General features: G+C 44.8%; 1 protein-coding gene across 6 annotated transcripts in view; it reads left to right on the forward strand.

The window, feature by feature from the left end:
• Positions 1-21,302, forward strand: part of wdfy3 (WD repeat and FYVE domain containing 3) — a 48,501-nt gene that overhangs the window by 1,060 nt on the left and 26,139 nt on the right. For 2 of the 6 annotated variants that reach the window (XM_029829488.1, XM_029829490.1), the window contains exons 1-16: positions 1,288-1,602; positions 6,741-6,951; positions 8,077-8,200; positions 9,628-9,737; positions 11,489-11,722; positions 11,816-12,008; positions 12,447-12,633; positions 12,719-12,885; positions 15,086-15,562; positions 16,291-16,395; positions 16,717-16,910; positions 17,844-18,115; positions 18,288-18,485; positions 19,291-19,374; positions 20,523-20,712; positions 20,909-21,123. In XM_029829488.1, coding sequence (XP_029685348.1) covers positions 1,574-1,602; positions 6,741-6,951; positions 8,077-8,200; positions 9,628-9,737; positions 11,489-11,722; positions 11,816-12,008; positions 12,447-12,633; positions 12,719-12,885; positions 15,086-15,562; positions 16,291-16,395; positions 16,717-16,910; positions 17,844-18,115; positions 18,288-18,485; positions 19,291-19,374; positions 20,523-20,712; positions 20,909-21,123 — 2,990 coding nt within the window. In that variant the 5' untranslated portion in view covers positions 1,288-1,573. Of the gene's footprint in view, positions 1-1,287; positions 1,603-4,802; positions 4,908-6,740; positions 6,952-8,076; positions 8,201-9,627; positions 9,738-11,488; positions 11,723-11,815; positions 12,009-12,446; positions 12,634-12,718; positions 12,886-15,085; positions 15,563-16,290; positions 16,396-16,716; positions 16,911-17,843; positions 18,116-18,287; positions 18,486-19,290; positions 19,375-20,522; positions 20,713-20,908; positions 21,124-21,302 lie in introns of those variants that run through there. The other 4 variants (XM_029829489.1, XM_029829492.1, XM_029829491.1 and 1 more) reach the window with 4 other exon arrangements.

The following is a 21,302-nucleotide window of genomic DNA, read 5'->3' on the forward strand; positions in this document are numbered from 1 at the left end:
GAAATGACAGCTCAGTTGTGATCGCCCTCCCTAAATCTGTCATATTTGCTGCATGTGTAGAGTCAATAATGATTGTGTTTGTGCTTCATGACAGTGCAGAAATGTACATATTTCTCATGGAATATTGTGATTTGGACCAAACTTCATGCAACCACCACCACCCTGGATCTGCTCTGCATCACTGTTTACCGCCTATTAAACATCTGCTGGGCAGTTTATTGTCCCAAACCGCCAGTTTTTACACCGGTGACGTGTTTCTGGGGCTCTGCTGGCACCAGAACTGCTCCTGTTTGTGCAGCGCTCCGATTAAATCCCACTCCTTTTGCAGAGCTCTCCGTGTTTGCACGCTGAGCCAGTTCTCTAGCTTTATCCCGATCTCGTTAATACAGGTTGCGGAGACACAGATGCTGCGGTTGACATACGTGGAGCAGTGATGGGAAATATTTGGTTAGTGCCGCACCTTTGGTTACACACTCGAATATTAAAGATGGAGTAGGATGTGACAGTAAACACGTGCTGTTGAATGTGGAATTGGAGCTACGGAGGCCTGTTTGGGCCAGGTGCGTGACACAGAGAGCTGCCAGGCGTCTCCGATTTCAACCTTTCCGTTGCTGCATATCCTGAAGACAATGCACCATTTCCTCCGCTCTGTGGTTCGTTCCAAACAAGGATTTTTAAAGCTATTTTTAAAACATTAACGAGCTGTTGTTGAAACTGACCCAACGGTGGAGGGATGTTGGTACCCTGTGAGATGTTGCAGCTCTCTGACGGGTTTATGCCGGTCCAGACCTGGAGTTGTCGTTGCTGTGAAGAGCACTTCCTGCTCCCCAGAACCCCCCCCCCCAGGCTCCTAAACCACGGCACCTCTCTCCAACTGTTGATTCTTTTCACTTTCTCGTGCGTATCCAGCGTTGCTGCCGGCATCGCCAGTGTTGGGCGGATGCCGCTCAGCTCCCCGCGGCCTCATATCCACGCAACAGCCGTTTAAAAACAGACTAGTCAGCTCTGGTGATATTTAGAGTGAACAGTGAACCAAAGTAAACCAAAGGAAGTCATATAACCACCCATGGTAACTAGTCTTAAAATACAACCTGCATTAGCAGCTAATGTGGTCATGGAGCAGCACTGACTTCTGTTTGTTGTAATCGTTATTTATGCAACATTAATGTGACTCCTGTAGGTGATGCCCCCCCCCCCCCTCTCTTTCTTATCTAAATGGTATATTCCATTCCCACCCCACCTCCGCTCGTCTTCCTCCACAGCCCTGTGCACCCCGCCCGGTGTCAGGGGGGGATCAGCTGTGCCAGTCCCGGCAGGCCACACACACACACACACACACACACACACGCTCACACACACACACACTCACGCACAGACAAAGCTGCCGGCGCTGCCAATGAAGCCGAGCCGTTCCTCCGCCGCGCTCGGCCTCTCTTTCCCGTCCCCGGTAAGGCGAAGGCATGACACCATTGTTGCGGCGTCCCCCACCAGGACAGCGGGTTTTCGGGGGGTGAGGAGCCCGTCCTCGTACCTACACACTTATCTCCATCGTCTCTGCTGCTGAGGAGTTGAAATGCTGGCGGAGCGCAGAGAGAAGAGCAGGTAGGGAGAATTAAGAGCTGGGATTGTTTCCACGGTGACCAAGAGTTTGTTTACTGTTGAGCCTGACCTCGGGGGGATATATTTGAATGCTGTAAGTGGTATTAATAATTTTAGATCGCCCTGGTTACCACGGCTCATCGGTGAGGGATGCAACAGTCGCATGCGATCAGATATCCTGACGCCTCCCGAGCCAACATTTGATGAATTAGACCCTATTTTTACCACAAAAACGGAGCAGAATGTTAATTACCTTCCGTAAAACATGTCGTGACTTTAAAGAAAGTGTAGGCAACCTCTGAGGCGCGGCGTGCTCTCCATTTTGGAAGGAAGGGATGCTTCTGTTGGCCACATCGGTTGTTTTTTCGTCATCTTCGGAGGCGTCATGGTCATTTTCTGTGAAATTGCAGTAAAATGGAGGCGAGCCACAGGTAGGAAATGAAGGCGCTGCAGGCCTCGTTTACCTTCACACAGCGTGACAACGTTGCTTGTGTGTGTGTGGTCATTTCCAGGCCTGTTTCCTGGGTGTTTCACCTGTTTTTTTTTTAGAGGTTGTTATTCAAAATCAGCCGGTCCTGTTTCCATGTGTGATTGTGCAAGCGGAGGCCATTTTTCTGCTCCCACATTTACCCTCCTCGAATTAGCATTTGTAAAGTTTGATTTTTACCTCCAAAACTACTCGCTAACACACAACTGTCAGACGGGCCGCATTCCTGCGATGACATCACCGTCACCAGAGAAACCGCCTCCCGAGCCTTTGAGGAGCCGGGCTGTTCCGGGGCATTGGCTGGCTCCATCTCCCAGGAGTTAGCGCTAACTCGGAGACGCTCATTGAAGCTGGCGTCCGCTTAAAAGACCGCTTCAAGGAAAACAGTGCAGGGCCAAGAAAGCCAGTCCAGTTTCCCACCACACAAGAGTGGAAGTTCCATCCGTCCTTTCAGCGTCTTAAACAGTGGCTGTCGACACCATCAGGGATGCCTTATCTTAACCACTTGTTCCTTTAATTCCTCACATCTTAATCCTCCTGATTTATGTTTCTCTTCCCAAATGTTGAGTAAGTGTGCACGAAGCTCCTGTTCCGTGAGAATCGCTGGGCAGGTTGCGTAACTCTGGAGGAAAGCTAAGAGAGTCGCTTGTTTTGTTATATAAAAATGTGTCACCCAGAAGGTCCTTCAGCTCTTTCTGAACATTTTGTGGCGTGCAAACGCTGGACGCGTGCTTGTGTAAAGTGTCGCTTATCCCTGAAATAATCAACTGCAGGGCTTCATTCAGCCTTTAATTAATAATTCTGCTGTGTCCCATTGTGATGCAAATCACCCGGTTTCAATGCTGTCCTTGCAGTTTTTACCATTTTTACCAGAATTAGTCCTTATTTCTTAGCTCTCGTCCATATTTCAGTTACAGATCTGGTGTTCAGGGAGGGAAACGCAGCCTTAGCACCTTTAGCATGAGTGTTTACCAACAATAGTGCTACAGTCGAACAAGTTATTGACCAAATTTGAAGCAAGACTGATCAAAAAAACCAGTCACATTTACAATGATAAATTAAACATCCACCCTCAGACTCAAGTATTCCACAGAAACCTTTGTCCCAGTCCTCGGCTCGCTGATGTGGTTTTGGGACGTTCGTTGCTTACAGAAGGGGTGGAGTGATCTGTAATTTGTCAGTGGATCTCTTTCTGTCCTTGTTGATTTTTCCAGTTCCACCTTATGGTGAGTCTCATGACATGTGTTTGCCCCAGTTTGTGGTCCTGGTCCTGCTGCTCTCAGATGCTGCCCATCTACCAATGACAACAGCCTGAGAACCCATGTCATAAATAAATGCGAGGCTAGGTTACAACATTGAATTAATTCGGCCTTTTAGGTCATTTCTGAATTAAAAAGAAACCTTCTGTTATTTTTTTTTTTGTTTTACTAATTGTGGAGCATGAAACTGGCCATGGGTCGATGTTTATCTGTTCAGTAGACCTTAGTCAGACACTCTTTGGCCAAATATGAATTGATTTTGAATGTTTAAGCTGACAGATTCCAAGTGCTGGACTAGGTTAATGTCATTAATGCACAGATAATTGATGAAGGAGGGGGCATCATCCTCTGGGAGGTGAACGTAAGGATTGGGGTCATGCAGAATCCCCATTTTCAAGATGTTGTCCCAGTTTTCAGGTGCAGCGAGGAACAGACTCGACTCATCATCCACGTCTGTGGCTGGGTTTCCTTTTGAAGAGCAGCTTTTCTGCTGATGCTGTTGATACTCGTCCATCTTTATCCCCTCACAGCTGAGGTCTCCTGGCTCAGTGCGACTGTGGCCTGTACTGGTGTTTTATTAATGGGAACGGTATTTATTAATTCATCACGGAATACGTGTTTGTGTCCACACAGGAAGAGGAACATTGTCAGCAAGATTTCTCCTCCCACTTTGTTAAGAGTGTATGTGTGTATTGGTTACAGCTGTAATCATAATAATACACCACCAAGGAAAAAGAAATTGGTTCTTATTTGTTCCATGAAAATAGGGTCACACTGCATAATCATGAAATTGCTTGGTGAAAGTAGTATTTCCAACCATAAAATAGTTTCCTTTTCAAGCAACAATGTCTGGAAATAGTGCATGTTGGTTGCAGAAGTGTGTTTATGGCCGTAATATAGGTGCAGTTAATAGCTGACTCAGATGAACCTTTCTGTGATTGTTGTTTTTGACCTTTCGGTTGCACACAGAAGCATAAATCAGCACAACTCTTTGCTAACGTCTCAGCAGCGTTGCTCGTCAGACCTCGCCACACAACTTCCTCTTGTCGCGGAACACCACGTTCAGCCGCCTGTTCCTCATTTAAACGAGAAATTAAAGCTGGTACAAGAAAGGCTGAGGTTTGTTTGCTGTTTTAGCGTTCGGCTAGCTTTGTTGGCTTCTTTACATTAAACCCATTCATCTCTACATTTGGATAACGCGCAATTAAATAGACTGAAAACAGCCGTGCAAGTTAAAAGTTCATGGTGCTTTATCAGTCTGCAGCAGGAAACAGTTTCCACCCTGGAACATGGTTTAATCTCTTATCTCAGAACCGCAGAGATGGTGGACAGTAAAACCAGAACCGGGCTCTCTATTGTGAGAGGCCGCCTTTAAATGTCTTGTGTCAATTGATCCTCATCGTGCCTGTGATTACACCACTGTCACACTCGTGCACTGTGTGTTTTTTATTTTTTAGGAATGACTATTACAGGATTTGCCTGTCAAAAACGCTCAGCACTGATACGAGTGAAGTACTCAATCCCTGGAGTTTCATGGACAGTGCCGGGCACTTGGGATAAAAGTGAGTGAAATTGTGGATGGTAAATGGATTTGTTTGAGTGGAGGTTCACGCAGAGGACAGCACGGTACAGTAATGTTTTAATGCCCCGGTGCCATGTTGCTGGAGAACAGAATAAGGCGTGGAAGCCTTTAAAGCCTTGTTTGTCTGCTATTATGATTTTTAAAGAAGGAAACGGGAAAGACAAAAGTGGCTGGAAGTGGTCGAGATGACCTGTAGTCTGAGCTGCCTTATGAAAGTACAGGGAGACAGCGGTCGTTCCTCACCAAACTGCTGAGACTTAAATTCTCCGGAGGTTTTCAGATCAGTAAGGTTCTTCCTGTCAGAGATGAGTTCTTTATTCTTGTGTAGAAGCAAAAGGAGAACATTGGTGGAAGTTTGCGTCTGTGTACAAAGGAGAAGTTGTCTGAAACTGCTGATCCCAAAGACCTCACCATTGTGGATTTTACCAGCAACTGTAACAATATAATCAGGTTTCGATACAACCGTCAGATGGAGAAGCTTGCCAAGAGTGAATTAGCCTGCTTGGATGGGTCTTTTAGCCCGGGGGTGGCTGGTTTGAGTCCAGATTTGTTTAGATCTCACAAGTGGCTCAAGCAATTTAATCCTTCATTAGCTGCTTCTGAGTTGCCTGTGGTGGAAAATACTGTTATGGCAGGTTGTAAATGTGAGGCCTTCCTCATTATATGACTGAGACAGCAGTTCAAGATGACGAGTTTCATCATTTAATTCATTCAAATTAAACCTTTAAGAAGTTTAAGCTTGCATATAAACAAGATTCCAGCTGGAAAATAGCATCCTTAGCTCAAAACATTTGTAACCATATGTGATGTGCGGCTTGAAAACATTTAAGACTGGCAGACAGACTTTTAGGATGTTCCTCTGGTTATCTACAGCTTCTGCATGTGTGTGTTCTGAGCAGTGGTTGACTGACCTCCGCTAGTTTAGGAGGTGTCGGTCCATCAAGAATTTAAAATCACTTCTATAAAGGGCAGAAAAAGAGTGGAGAGAGGGCAGCACGGGCGGATATAAGCTTATTTAACTAATTGTAGATGTTACATAAGCAATTGATCTATGTGTACCTGCTATGAATTCATGTAAAGACATTTCAAAACCATACCCAGTCCTCTTATCTTTAAGGTGTGTAAACCATACCCTACAGGCTACATATGTCAACTAAAGCTGTGTCATGAGAAACATGCAGCCTGTTTACAGACTCCTGAGGAGAGAATATTAAAGCCTGGAGGGTCAAGATAACCCTTCAGAACCAGAGAATGGATCTGGAATGTAATAAACTGTGCTAGCGGCTCACTTGTACAAGACTAGAGAACAGAAAGATGATCCATTGGTTAATGTCTCGTTAACCAACAGCACGCGTTGTTCCTCAGTGTACGTAATTCCACATATGGCCCAAGGCTCATAATTTATAACATGGAGAACTTTCCTTCAACCAGCACCGTTAGTGCGCCTTATAACGAGCCACAGGTTGTCAGACCCATGGGTGCCTGTTGCAAATGTTCCAGGTCATTAAGTCCATGTTATCAGCTGATATTTGTGTGTCTCGTGTAGGCTTTGCACTGTGGTGAAGTATCCTAGCAACCATCTCAAAGATAGACTGGAAAGAATGGAACTTGTAAAAATAATAGTTAGTCATACAGCAATGTTGCTGCAAAGACAAGAGATGAAAATCGCTTCTTTAAAAAGCCTCCATCACTCAGGAACATAAAAGTTCGTCATCGACAGTTTACTTAGTCATTGTTGTTGATAAAGTGCGGATTCTTTTTTGCGTGGTCCTGTTTTTAACACTAACTCGCGGCCGCTTCCTCCCGCCCGCAGGGCCACCTTTGGTCTGACAAAGCCTCTAAAGATGAACATGGTGAAGAGGATCATGGGGCGGCCGAGGCAGGAGGAGTGCAGCCCCCAGGACAACGCCCTGGGTCTAATGCATCTGCGCCGCCTCTTCTCCGAGCTGTGCCACCCTCCTCGCCACATGACCCAAAAGGAGCAGGAGGAGAAGCTGTACATGATGCTCCCAGTATTCAACAGGGTGAGTCAAATCTACAGGAGGGACGGAGGTCTGGAGTTGGAGGTGAACCCGAGCGCCACTAATTCTGATCACGAGCTCATTTGTCTGTGAGGAACGCAGAAGAAGAGAGGCCGGGCTTATTTGTGATGAGGTTGGGGCAGACCCCTCCAACTTTGTAGAAAACTTTACACTAATCGTCTACTCCTGTTGGGGAGGAAGATCTGTGAACACCAACACTTTATACCAGCCCAAAGGCTGATGGGTAACAAAGACTGGGTTGCTCTTTTTAGACTTTGAGCAGATCTGTTTGCTCTTAGTGCCCTGTTCTTGCCTCACATTTGTCAGATAATTGTTGAGTTATGGTGATTTGCTTTGATGGTGTATTTTTGTCAGATTCCTGCAGTAGTTTTCCCTGTGCACCAGGAGCTCTGGGCCTCCTTACATCTTAGATTTGCTGGGTAAATAAGGACAGGCGGATGAAACAGTCGTGCCGGTACTCTGCTCTCCCATCGGCCCAGTGTGCAACATGCTAATGGATGTCTGTGTAAATTCTCAGTCATCCAGGTCATTGTATCCAAGGTAGTTTTCTCTGTCAACTGGACTGGGTTTCTTCTCTTGAAGACGTTTCGCCTTCTATCCAGAAGGCTTCTTCAGTTCTGAAATCGCTGGGGAGAGAGCTTGAAAATATATAGCCCCTGTGGACCATTAGCATGCTAATGATCTGGGTGGTCACCTGAGTGGACCCTGCTAACGACTCTCAGGTGACCACCCAGATCATTAGCATGCTAATGGTCCACAGGGGCTATATATTTTCAAGCTCTCTCCCCAGCGATTTCAGAACTGAAGAAGCCTTCTGGATAGAAGGCGAAACGTCTTCAAGAGAAGAAACCCAGTCCAGTTGACAGAGAAAACTACCTTGGATGCTAATGGATGGAAAATTAGGGCACGTCTGCCAGGTAGAACCCAGAGAGAAGCCGGTGTTTTCCGGGGTGAAATTATTATTTTTTTAACATTATTGTGTTTCACTTTCTCACCTGAATGTATTTGAAACAAACCAAAATCAAGAAAAGGTCAATATTCTGTGGCTTCATACATGTTGTCTTTATTGTGTCTGCAGCTTTTAATGTGCTTTTCTGACTGTTGCAGGTTTTTGGAAATGCGCCGCCCAGCACCATGACGGAGAAATTCTCTGACCTGCTGCAGTTTACCACCCAGGTCTCGCGCCTAATGGTGACCGAGATTAGGCGAAGAGCTTCAAACAAATCCACCGGTAAACCCTTCGGTTCATACATTATGTCAATGATTGCCACTAATTAACAGCAGCCATAAACAACCCGTTTTAAAATAATAACAATCATGATAATAATAACAAGACTCATGGCTCTTTGGCTTCTCGTACCCCGGAGACAGCTTCCTGTGTGACCTTGTCAAAAGGAGACCCAATGGGCAGGGAATGAGACGCGGCCTTCACGGTCATTTATCTGCTTTTCAGCTGCTTCTCGGCAGCCATGTTATTGGGTGTTAGACCGCACGCATCTTTCACAAGTGCAGCGTTCTGAGCTGCCCTCTATTGTGCGACGTGTCCCTGTAAATACACATTAACCAAATACACAACGTCTACTTAATAAGTAAACGTTAGCATTGCTCGTCTACTTAACTGCTTTAACCCTTTCGGGGTCACGGGGAGGGTGCACAGTGGGCAAAGGCAGGTCCACCCCTGGATTGGTCCCCAGTTCATCGCAGGGCCCTATATGAGCATTTGTGGGTTCGATGCCTTGCTCAAGGCTACCTGGCAGTGCTCCGAAGGTGTTCAGGCACCGTCCCCTACGACCAGAACACTTTCCATGGTTTGCACTGGAGCTTGAACCACAGTAATTCTTTAATGGGGCACTTTTTTATGTAAAGAATTAGGGATTACTGCGCTGTCAGCAGCATCTCCCCAATGATTAAATAATGCTGACAGCTTTTACTGCAGCTTCCCTGCAGTCTAACAGTAAACGCACGCTTCTAGTAGTTCCTGAAGTTTAAGCTTCTTGTCTCTTTCTTTCCTCTGTCTCTCCTTGGGTCTCAGCATGTGTCATTTTCAAAGAAAAAAGAAAAAACCCTGATTTTGCAACTCTAGTCTCAGCTCCCTCGGCCATCTGGTCACAAGGCCTCAGGAAAATTGAGTCAGCTTGACTCAGACGCTCCACTCACCCGTTTATCATCAAAAATAAATGATTCCTCCTGTAATCGATTAGAAATGATGACTTTTTACATTTCTTTCACACTTTTCCAGCCATCAAATTTACATAAATCACAGTCCTGACTCAGATTTTGTAGGAGTGCTTTGTTACATGGTGCTACTCAAACATATGTTGAGTTTGAGAGGAACTATAGCTTTATGGAGAGCATCAGATGTTTGTACTGACATGGAGAAGTGAACATTGCTTCACCAATATATTACGTTTTAGATCATCCTTCATGTTCTTGATTACCATAGCTTCAAAGTGTGGACAGTACAGGCTCATCTTAATGTGTTTATAGCATTTAAAATGTAAAAATGAATCCCATGCTCCCTCAGACACCATTGGACAGGCTCATTTATTCTCTGGGGTGATTTATTGCTTAACTGATGATTCTAACAGCCCATCTGTGTGCAACAATGAGCTGTCACTTTTCATCCAGTAATTTGTCTCTTTATGTATGCGTTTCCAGAGGCAGCCAGTCGAGCTATTGTCCAGTTCCTGGAGGTGAACCAGAGTGAGGAGACGAGTCGTGGGTGGATGCTGCTGACCACCATTAATCTTTTGGCCTCTTCTGGACAGGTTGGTAGAAGGAAGGGTGTAGCTTTTAACAGGCCGTGTGTTCTGGCTCTTTTTGAGCCCCTATCCCCGTTGATACCCCAGCAATGAGAATAGTGTTTGGGTTAAAACCTTTTTTACCCCTCTCTACCTCATATTCTACCTCATACCTCATGAATGTGAAAAGGTCATGGCGGTGTGTGCAGTGTTTCATGTGACGTGCTAAGTATTTTCTCATTGAATTAACTTCGAAATTATATCCCCCCTGCAGCCGGTCATTACGCAATACACCATCTTCTTCAGCTAATGCTTCGACTCCAAGTCATTTCAGCTCACACGGATGTCTTGAATTTATTTTATGCCATTGCCCTCTGGCCCGCAGACATCTTTTGAACTATTCACTCGACATTCCTGGGGAGATTTTAGGGTTTTTGGGAGAGGGCATCCCTGTCAGCTGGCTGGCTGGTTTTCCTGCTCCACTGCACATGAGAAATTCACTGGTGTTGTGAAGTCAGACATTTCCTCTGTCCAGGAGCAGACGCACGTCTTAAGAAAAAGCAAACAAATGTTGCTTTTCTTTTTGTTACATACAGTATTCTTTGGGATCTTAACAGACTAAAGCTAATATTATACATCAGTAGGTGGAAATTAGTAGTCATTCAGTCAGACAAACATTGTTTGATATTTATTACTTTACATATAAGCTTTTTGGAAATAAGAGAATGGGCTGACTCTGAACAGGAAGGCCTAATGTTGTCTATGTGTGAGTGGTGAGGTTTGCTAGATTGGTATTCTCTGATATCTCAGACATTAAAACAGAGGAGCTTCCTGCCAGCTGGCCTCCCAAATAACTGACGCCATGCTCGTCTATTTATTGCGACTCCTATTTAACCTCCACTTTTTCTCTTCAGATAATAAAACTGCTTTATTTTTGTTTTTTGCTTTGTTGCCGATCTGCTGACTTCTTTTACGGGACACCATCACAATTTTGCAGTGTAACTGTCCGCCTGCTTTAAACACATGCCGTCACCCTCTCGGGGAAATGTCTGGTTTCGCCCTGATCGACTGGGCCCATTAACCCTGACCCTCAAGTCACAGCCTGGAAATACACACACTTCATTGCTGGGTGTACCACATATGCTGCTCCAGTTTTCCATTACAGTCACTCTCTATTAGCTGAGGCCTCTTCTTAAATCCTGCTTCCACTGTCTGTGCCTGCTGTTTTCCTCTCCCTACCCCCTCTACCTTTATCGATCTGCCAAGAGATTGAATTTGAGCCTGTGTGTGCAACCCCGTGTGCACTGGGTGGGTTCAGTTATTAATCCGATAGATTCTTTGAACAAACTGGAGTATCATTTTAATCTACTGTGTGTGGTCATTGTCTTCTGTCACAACTTACATCTAATTGGGGGGGTGTGGGGGGTAAATGATCAGGCTGGGATTCATTTAGTGTGGGAGTGTGTGTAGGGGCAATGTTTGATTATCTGACTCATTCCCCTCAGAGGACACACATCTCATATCTTTCTCGAATCATTTTCAGTGGCGCGCGCTTGTTCTTACACTCCCACACACACAAATCCCTTGAAGCTATTATAGTTTTTTACTCACTGAAAAGTTGTTGTGAATCATCGCACAAAAGTGATCAATTTTCCAAGCCTGCACCAAAGACCAAAGACGCCTTATTCTGTTTTGCAGACTGGTCCTATAAGTATTTGAAAAATCGTGATGTGGATTAATTGTGAGGATCTTGTTTCTGTTTCCTCTTGAATTGTCAGAAAACTGTGGACTGCATGACCACCATGTCCGTACCATCCACACTGGTCAAATGCCTCTACCTGTTCTTCGACCTGCCTCACATGACCGAGGCACCAGTAGGTCCCACGTCTCAGCCACCGCCGCCACCTCCACCTCCAACACCCATCCAGGAGAAGACCCCAGGTCAGGTTCAAACCCAGCAAGAGCTGGCTCCTGCGGACCGGCGGGCACTCCTGCAAAAAGTCTTTGTGCAGGTACAAAATCCAAAACACCAACATTTTCTTTCTCTGCCTCTGTGGGGACGGTGCTGTCTGCAGGAGTATAGTTCCTGTTCTCTTGTTTTACAGATCCTGGTAAAACTCTGCACATTTGTGTCTCCTGCTGAGGAGCTGGCCCAAAAAGATGACCTTCAGCTTCTGTTCAGTGCCATCACCTCTTGGTGCCCCCCCCACAACCTGCCTTGGAGGAGGAGTGCGGGGGAGGTGCTCACCACCATCTCCAGACACGGCCTCAGTGTCAACGTGGTCAAATATATCCACGGTACGGATATTTGCCTGGCATGTGTGTGTCTTAGAGTGAAGGTTTTAACCCCATCTGATGTACATTTGAACATGAAAAGTGGAGGTAATTCACACATAAAGGTGAACCTTTGCCTGAATAAAATATGAACAATGATTGTATGATAAAAATGTATTATTTGAGATCATGAACCTAAAATTACCACCAAATGTATTTGTATTTGAATATCAGTATTGGTAGACTTGCCATTGCGATGCAGAGAACAGTGGGGGATAATTTGGACATCTAGGTCGCTATAAATTTATAGGAAGTGTGAAATGTTGAGATGACGCAGAAGAACAACCTGTAAACTTCCACAAAACAGTCTTTCAGTTCTCGAGAAAAAGAAACTGAGAGTTCCTGAAATCATCATTTCCATGCCCAGTTTTTCACATCAGCAATCTCTTTGTCTCCCTGCAGAGAAGGAATGTCTGGCAACGTGCGTTCAGAACATGCAGCAGTCTGATGACCTGTCCCCACTTGAGATTGTGGACATGTTTGCCGGCCTGTCCTGCTTCCTCAAAGACTCCAGTGACGTGTCGCAAACGCTGCTGGATGATTTTCGAATGTGCCAGGGTTACGCCTTCCTCTGTGACCTCATGCTCAGGTGCAATTTTAACTTCGTAGGACATGCTGCGTCAGCACAGGTTCCGGAATGTGTCCAACAAGCTTTTTTTTTTGCATGTTTCCAGGTTGGAGCAGGCCAAGGAGGATGAGTCAAAAGACGCACTGAAGGACCTTGTGAACCTCGTTACCTGCCTGACCACATATGGTGTAACAGAGCTGAAACCGGCTGGTCTCACAACTGGGGCGCCCTTCCTGCTCCCCGGCTTTGTTCTCCCCCAACCTTCTGGGAAAGGTGTGTTATTAACGTTTCAAAAGGAGCTTGACTCGTTTGCTTGATGCTGATACCGTAGAGCACATTTTAGTTTGAGAAGATGGTAGGATTTTAGGTTGGGAAGGGCACAAATATGTTATGATAATGCTTTTTTTTTACCGTAATTTTGCTTTGATTGTGTTTATTTTGACCTTATATATGTACGTAATGTGTGTTAACTGGAAGTCAGGTCAGACTGGAGTGCATCTTAAGGAAGTACAGATGCTTTTACTCTGCTCCTTCCAGGATTCGTCCTAGTTTTTATATCTTCTGCTAGCATGACATCATAAATCTGTAGACTCCCACCACCTTGGCCAGCCTAAAGCCATGAAACGAAGGACAGAAATGACTTGGAAAAACTCTCCTTGTATGCCCCAGCTGGTGTGTTTTCCCAGTTAGACCCTAATCCCTGAAATGACTTTGATGCCTGACTGATCCCAGTAGGCCAAACCTGTTGTTGACACACACCATGCAGAAAACACGGCTGCCCGTCACACTGCTGGAGCTCAGCGCCTGAAGCCTCCTGCATACAAATGAGCACGATGGAGTCCAGAGATGCTTTAGTGGTTCGGAGAATTGTCTCTTACCACATGCTTGGGTTGATTCTGTCCCCCTTGACCTTCTGTCATTTTATTGGGCGCCAGTAAAGAAAGTGGCTTCGCCTCCTGTGAAGAGTTTTAATGCACTTAGGCTTGCTTAGAAATCAAACTAATTCACCAAAGGAAGAGAATGATCCCACTGAGACAAGGGCAACCGACACAATCTAATCGCCACAGTTTTATTATCATATAAAATCTCTGGTTTGACATCCACCAGCAACCTTCACTGTCAAAACATTTCTGGTCTTATCGTAAAAAAAAAAAACCTGAATTGTAAATGCAGATATTTCAATAACTTAATAAAATTAAACACCAAATAGTAAATAAACCTTTTGTAAACACCTATAGGTAGTAATGCAGAGATATGTCCACAGACCATGTTGGAACACTTCTGTGATCTCTGCTTTGAAAAGATAACGACTTCCTGCCCTCCTTGACGAGTGTCTCTGCACAGGAATATACATATACACACGGGTGTTTATCCAGCTAATGATAGTGCCAGCAGTGTGCAGTCATTACCAGAAGCCATCACGGTGTGAGGGTCCACTAATAAGTCTAATTAAACCACCACATTTGTGTGTGTAATGGCACATTACTGTAACGGCTTTAGGTGGTGCTTCTTTAATAACACCCAGATTGTGTCATCTGTAAAATGATGTGAAGTTCACATTATCAGAATTAAAACACGTTACCCAGCACTCACTGAAAAAAACATTTTCAAAGCTTTTGTATTCCTGCAGAGTCGCACTTAGTCGGTCTCACTGCGACTGACTGAGCTCCATTTTCTGTAATTATGTTCTTCTGTTTGCCATTTCTCCATCTTCTGCTTGTCACATATGTTCTTTTTGACTCATTTAAAAATAGAGCCAGGACTACAGTTTGAGCTCAGAGTAATTTGCTAATGCTAATCACAAATATTAGAAGGATAAAATGCAGCTAGTGCACTGCAAATAATTTATTTTTATATACAACCTAAAATGGATTGAATTGAATATTAGTTCATTTGAAGACAGAATAAAAGAAGAAAACACACCAAAAGCAATAAACACAAGACAACAAATCAAAATCAAACAACAAAACTTGACACATTTTTATGTTCAAAAAGGGAGTAAGAAGAGGCCAGAGTTCATTCTGAAAATGAAAAACCTTATGTATACGTTCACTTTAACTGGCTCTATTTATTGGACCTGTTGAATGAGTCATTTGTATTTTAGATGTTTAGTTGGTAAGACTGGACTCATAAAGTAGGAAGTTAAGTGCTAAAGTCACAAAAACATATCACCTCAGCTGTGATATTATTTCTCTCAGTCACACTCAGTCAAACTTCTCTTCCTGTTCTCAGGTGGTCTGTTGTGTTTTGTTGTCACCTCCTGGTGAGGTTTCAATAGTTTCTGTATTGCTTCCTTAAGAACCAACTAATTTCCTGAACTTTTTCTAATAACTTGTCATGAGTTGCTGCTATGATGATAAATGTGTAATCATTAGAAGCAAATCAATGACCCTGCTATAAATACAGCATGCAAATGGAGAATGTGTACATTGCAAATCTTACTGTGTGACCTCACTGTGTTCTTTGTCTTCAGGCCACACGGTGCGTAACATCCAGGCGTTTTCAGTACTCCAGAACGCCTTCCTGAGGGCAAAAACCAGCCGTCTGGCTTGCATGCTTCTGGACGCCATTGGGAACATATACGCGGCAGACTCGGCCAACTACTTCATCCTGGAGTCACAGCATACACTGTCACAGTTCGCGGAGCGTGTGGCCAAGCTCCCCGAGGCTCAGGCAAAGTACTTTGAGCTTCTGGAGTTTGTCGTCTTCAGCCTCAATTATGTGCCATGCAAAGAGCTGTTCAGCGTCAGCGTGCTGCTGAAGTCGAGCACATCGCACGCCTGCAGCATCACTGCTGTGAGGACGCTGCTGAAGCTGGCCCATCACGACCCGGTGTTCAGTGATGTGCTGAGGGAAGTGGGCCTGCTGGAGGTACTGGTTAACCTGCTGCACAAGTATGCTGCCCTGCTTAAAGAGCCCACACAGCAGCACCCCCACAATAATGACCAAGGTGAAGTGAAGCTTTGGTGTTGTTTTTCCTGCATTTGACACATAGTAAAGATAAAAGAATATATTATTAACCTTTATAACCTCGATGAAAGCATCCGTCTAGTCATGGCAGGACTCCAGTTCTTCAGTCTCCTACTGGGACTGGAGTATTAAGGACAGTGTAGCTGTGGGGATTATTATACCCAAGAAAGTGGTTTAGCTGCTTGTTCATTTTACCTTTCATGCAGGTGAATTCAAACATTTTTGAAACTTCTGTTCCCCAAGCGGTGGCACCTGAAGAGGTGGGGCAACGGACCTGCTTTTTGATGGTGGGGGGACCCGGAGCCGCCGTTAGAAACCCCCACAGACACAGGGAGGGCATATTAACTTCTAAGTGGCGATTGAACCCAAAACCGTCTTGCTGTAGCTGTATTGACTCAAGTATTGAACAAACACTACTGATGAGAAAAGACTGTTTAACTCATTTAGCCCCTGGCTGACTGGATCTTAACAGCCTTTAGCTTAAAATGCAGTGATTTGAATCAACGGCAGATTTTACACTCAACAAATCTTGAAGCTTATTCCTTCAGATGCAGATGCTTGACTCGTCTTGTTTTTTGTGTTTGAAGTATTTCTCATCTTGGAGACATGTTTCAGTGTTACATCATCAATGTTGCACATGCTTTGTTGCTAATGCGTTCATAATGATGGTTTGATCAAATCTCTCCTCCTTTTTGCCTCCACCTGTAGGTGACTGTAAAAACAACACAGCAGCAGAAGAGCAGAAGCAGTTGGCGTTGCTAGTCATGGAAACACTAACCGTGCTCCTGCAAGGCTTTAACAACACTAATGCAGGTAAAGCAAAGTTCCTATGCTGCAGTCTTAATAAAAGCAAAATGGAGCAGAAAGTTTAAGAGCAATACAGCAAAAGTCAACCAAGAAGTTGCAGAGAAACAGCTTAGGGCTGACTTTGACCTTGATAAGGCCTTGCTGCTTTTATCAAGTTAAATCAAGATTGTGTCGGAGTGTGTATGTGTGTGTTTTATATATTTACATTCAATGCTTGAGGCTCTTGAGTGGTTCTCCGCTTTTCTAGTGGTGCAAATGCAGTGTTTATTGAGTGAAATGGCAAGAAATGAATTTCTACATTTGTTCCTCTTTGTGTGTTCCTCTCAGCCCTCTTCAGAGAGTTTGGCGGCGCTCGCTGTGTTCACAACATTGTAAAGTACCGGCAGTGTCGGGAGCACGCGCTGCTCATCATCCAACAGCTGGTCCTGTCGCCCAGCGGGGATGATGACATGGGTACACTGCTGGGCCTCATGCACTCTGCACCTTCTACTGAGCTGCAGCTGAAGACCGACGTATTGCGGGTACGCCCCCACACACACACACACACCAACACGTGCGTGCACACACACTGACATCAATATGCAGTTTAAGCTTAGCACACACAATTACAGTAAAGCTCGCGTGGTGAAGAGAGGAAGGCACAGCGAAGATGAGGGGCTGGATTTTTGAAAAATGACTGCCTTGGTGGGATTAACCTGGCACTAAGTTGTGTATTTTTAAATCACGGATTTAAATTCTCCCCGTCTTAAAAAAACACCTTTGTGACTACAAAATAGTGCCACGATTCTTCCTTTTGTACCGCTGACAGGAACACAGAGACGATGTGTAAACAGAACTCAGACTTAAGCTCATTAGCCTGGTGATTATACCTTTAATCTCTGACAGACACAGCCAAACCCTACGTTGTGTCTAAAAATGATCAAGTTCAAAAACACGGTTAAATTTGGTCATTTTTCCAGTTCAGATGGGAGGAAGAGGGTGTCTTAGTGCTGTATTTTAACTGAAAGTATTTTAATGCAACACGGCACTTTTTAAAACCTAATTTTTACTCTTTTTTTCAAAAGTACGTGTGCTTTTAACTTTGAAGTTTGGATTTAGTTACTTTACACTACAAGCCTTATTAGTACTATTGATGATGATATTGGTGATGCTGCCATAAGTTATACTGTAATTTTACTAATGTTTATTACAGTGTGATGTCGTATAATGCAGACATAATACAGATAGATCATACACTGTAGTTTTGATGGTTTGTGTCATCTTGAGACTGAAAGGAATAACTTTTATTCATATGTTTAATTTGTTATTTCTACCTCTGCATCTATTTTAATGATCAAAATTACGGTTCAGTGTGGGGTCTTCCCAATGTCAAAGCATCGATTCACGTCACCGATTTTAAAAAATAAAAATAAAACAGCAATTCAACCTTAAACTTTAACGCCTCTCCCGTTCAGGCTCTGTTAGCCGTGCTACGCGAGAGTCACCGCACTCGAACCGTGTTCCGCAAGGTGGGCGGCTTCGTCTACGTCACCTCCCTGCTGGTAGCCATGGAGCGCTCGCTGTGCCAGCCGCCGCGGCAAGGCTGGGACCGGGTGAACCAGAACCAGGTCTTTGAGCTTCTGCACACCGTCATCTGCACGCTCACCGCTGCCATGCGCTACGAGCCCGCCAACTCCCACTTCTTCCGTACGGAGATCCAGTATGAGAAGCTTGCCGATGCAGTGAGGTAAGACTCGTTTACGAAGGAGAACTGAAACATGTATTTATTGAATCCAGCTGTATAGGATGTGTAACAATATTAATAATCCAACATTTAGGCCGTCAGGAATAAAGTTATTTAACTATTAATTAAGCAGCCCTCTTGTTTTCTCATATTACAAATCTCTTCCTCCCACCAGGCTGCTGGGGTGTTTCTCAGACACAAAGAAGCTGGGTCCAACAAGTGTGTTCCCCTCCAATGCGCAGCCTTTCCAAAGGCTGCTGGAGGAGGAGGCCACCACAGGGGGCTGTGCCGGAGACAGCGTCTGCCCCACACTCAAACACTGCAGCAAGCTGTTCATCTACCTGTACAAGATGGCCACTGATTCATTTGATAGGTCAGTACGTCAAAAAGGAAACTGAGGTATTTTTACTAGTTTAGTTCTGCAGGGACACGATTACGTTGTCCGAAACGCTGATTTTAATCGTAATATTTAGAATTCAAGTTGTTCAAGGAGTGAAGAGGACATTCTGAGGTCAAAATTATTCAGGCAGCTGGTTCGCTAATAGAAAGGCGGGGGGGGGGACACAGCTGTGTGTTCCTCACTCAGACGATTGTGTGCAGTGAAAAGTCCAGCAGCATCAGTCTGGTCAGCTGTGACATTCTGCAAGTGTCAGCTGATGACGCTGCGTTCCCAACGGGCTAAAACGAAGGAACCATCTTGTGACGCTGCAGAAAAGAAGACGGAAAGCAAAACTGTGAGCAGCAACTGAGCTGCACAAATTTTGTAACAGCTTAATATTTGGTTTGGTAAAGTTCGGCCCAATAATTTGAGCTGTTAAACGTTTAAATGTTTCCTCTTCTGTGCACGTTTGAACACCTGAAGATTTCGTTTTTCTCTCTTTAGAACACTTTTGCTGAAAACTAGGGTCACTGTGATGACATTCTCCTGCTCTTGTGGACCTCTAGCTGGTTCCATGCATGTGCTCCAGCTGTAGCTCTTTTCTTGTTGCACCTTTTCATCTTCCACTAACAGCTTTTTTCTTCTTTTCCTTCCTTTCTCTTTTTTCCCCCTCTAACCTCTGGCACTGTCTGGCTGTCCATCCCCGGCCCGGTCCATCTGCACGGCTCTGTCTGTCTGTCTGTCTGTTTGTGTGCGTGTGTGTGTGTGTGTGTGTGTGTGTAAACCTGCTTCCATGCAGCCGAGCGGAGCAGGTGCCTCCCTGCCTGACTCATGAGACCTCACTGCCCTCGCCATGGGGCACGCCAGCACTCGCCAGGAAGAGGTAGCTACGGTGCTCCGCCACTTCTTTTACCATCATCCTCTCCTTTCCACATATCCATCTGTAGATCTGTAGTTAGTGTGTTAAATTCCTTACAACACCACACGGATCAGAAAGTGTCAGGAAGAAATAATTTATGCTGCGTGACGTGTAGTTCTCATTTGGCAGCACGGGATAAATATACACCCTTATGGATTTAACACTTTAGTAACCATTTAGTGTCTTTGATTCTTTGGCTTGATCTCCTGCTTTTTTTTCATTCTTCTCTGTAATTTTGCTGGTCCAATTTCTTTTTTTCCTTAGTTACAATTGTCAAGGTTAGGGTGGGGGTCTCGGGCTGTCTGCCTGGATCAGGGCCAAGGCTGCATATTCATGAGGAGGCTACTTGTAGAAGCAGCAGTGATGGGACATTTGTCCTTGTTTCCTGTCTCTGCTAATGTCGTTTCCCTTTACTATTTGTTTTTTTACCCTTAATCTTTAGATCTTATTTTCTTTACTTTAAAAGTTGCAAAATCAGTTGCAAAGATCTGCGCTTCATTTTTCGGTGTTGTTTAGTTTTACATGAGTAATATAAACCTGCTTTGGACTAAGCAGTGTATGGTGTTTTTAACTGTTTAAAAATGTTCATGTTGCCTCTGAAATGCCCACCAGCAGCCAAATGAGTGAACTGTTACTCCTCTGAAGAACCATTCAAAGTGGTTGCCATCTGCCACGTCCCAGTCTCTGCCTAGTAACCAGTCTTCAGTAACCAGTTTGTGCTGACTCTAGACTTCTCCAGCTCGGCAGCTCTCCCGAGATGGTGAAGTCTCTAATTTACACTTCAGCAAAGCTGCCATTTTGTGTAATTGACCAGCAGCAACCTTCATCTCTTGTTATGTGTTGTGTATGAAGACTGCTTTAGCTGGATCCAGTGATGATAGTTAATGTTTCTGTCCTCAGTTTAAGAATGTGTAATCTGTAATTGACCCATTCATGAGCAGGTCACATTGATTTTAAATAGAATATCATTAATATCTCCTACAACCAAAATTTTCTTAAAAACTATCTTATTCTTATGTAATTTCTAGAGCAAAATCCCCAGGATTCTCTTCAGCTGAACCAACTATGTAACTATTCATTTTAACTCTATGCCTGTGTTCCTGTCCTCTCAGACATGGCTACTATGGGGCCACTGGTCCATCTGCCCCAGTCAAAGCCCTCTCAGACCTTAAGCTCCACATAGCCAACCCCTCCCATCCCATTTCTTCTTCGTCTTCATCTGACACGGTGGTCATCCACCCAGGAGCTGTCCTGGCCATGCTCGACCTGCTGCCCTCTGTGTCCTCGGACAGCCAGCCTGAGGTGAGGAGTTGCATAAAGAAAGTGAAGTAACAAGTGATTCTAGTGACAGCTGGTGACACAAGGTCACTAGCAGGGTGGAAAAGTTATTTATTCATCTATTTTACCCTTGGAGTTTACCTTGCTGTGACAGCGCCTTTTGTTTTGCTAATTAAACATGTAAAAAGGAATGCTGCTCCCTTTCCCGTGTCCCTTCCAGCACGCTCTGGACCTGCAGCTGGCCGTGGCCAACATCCTCCAGCTTCTGGTGAACAGTGACAGGAACCAACAGGTGCTGTGTGAAGCTTGTCTCCACCAACGGCTACTGCTGCGCTGCAGCCATGCCCTGGGCGACGAAGACCACCCTCTGCACCCCCCCCTGCAGAGGATGTTTGAGAGGCTGGCTTCACAGGCCCTGCAGCCAATGGCACTCAGGTACTTGAGTAGGAAAACGTTTCCTCCTGTACTTTAATAATGTAAAGGTGGTTTTAGTTTTGACCGGTTATGCTGGTTTTAGTGCCCTTATATAAAAGAGGGCGCTGGAGCAGAAACAAAGGTTGTTGCCCTGGTGAAGACTCGACAGCTTCATCCCTAGTATGCATGTTCTGGTCAGT

The sequence above is a fragment of the Takifugu rubripes genome, chromosome 21, assembly GCF_901000725.2.
Source record: "Takifugu rubripes chromosome 21, fTakRub1.2, whole genome shotgun sequence".
NCBI lineage: Eukaryota > Metazoa > Chordata > Actinopteri > Tetraodontiformes > Tetraodontidae > Takifugu > Takifugu rubripes.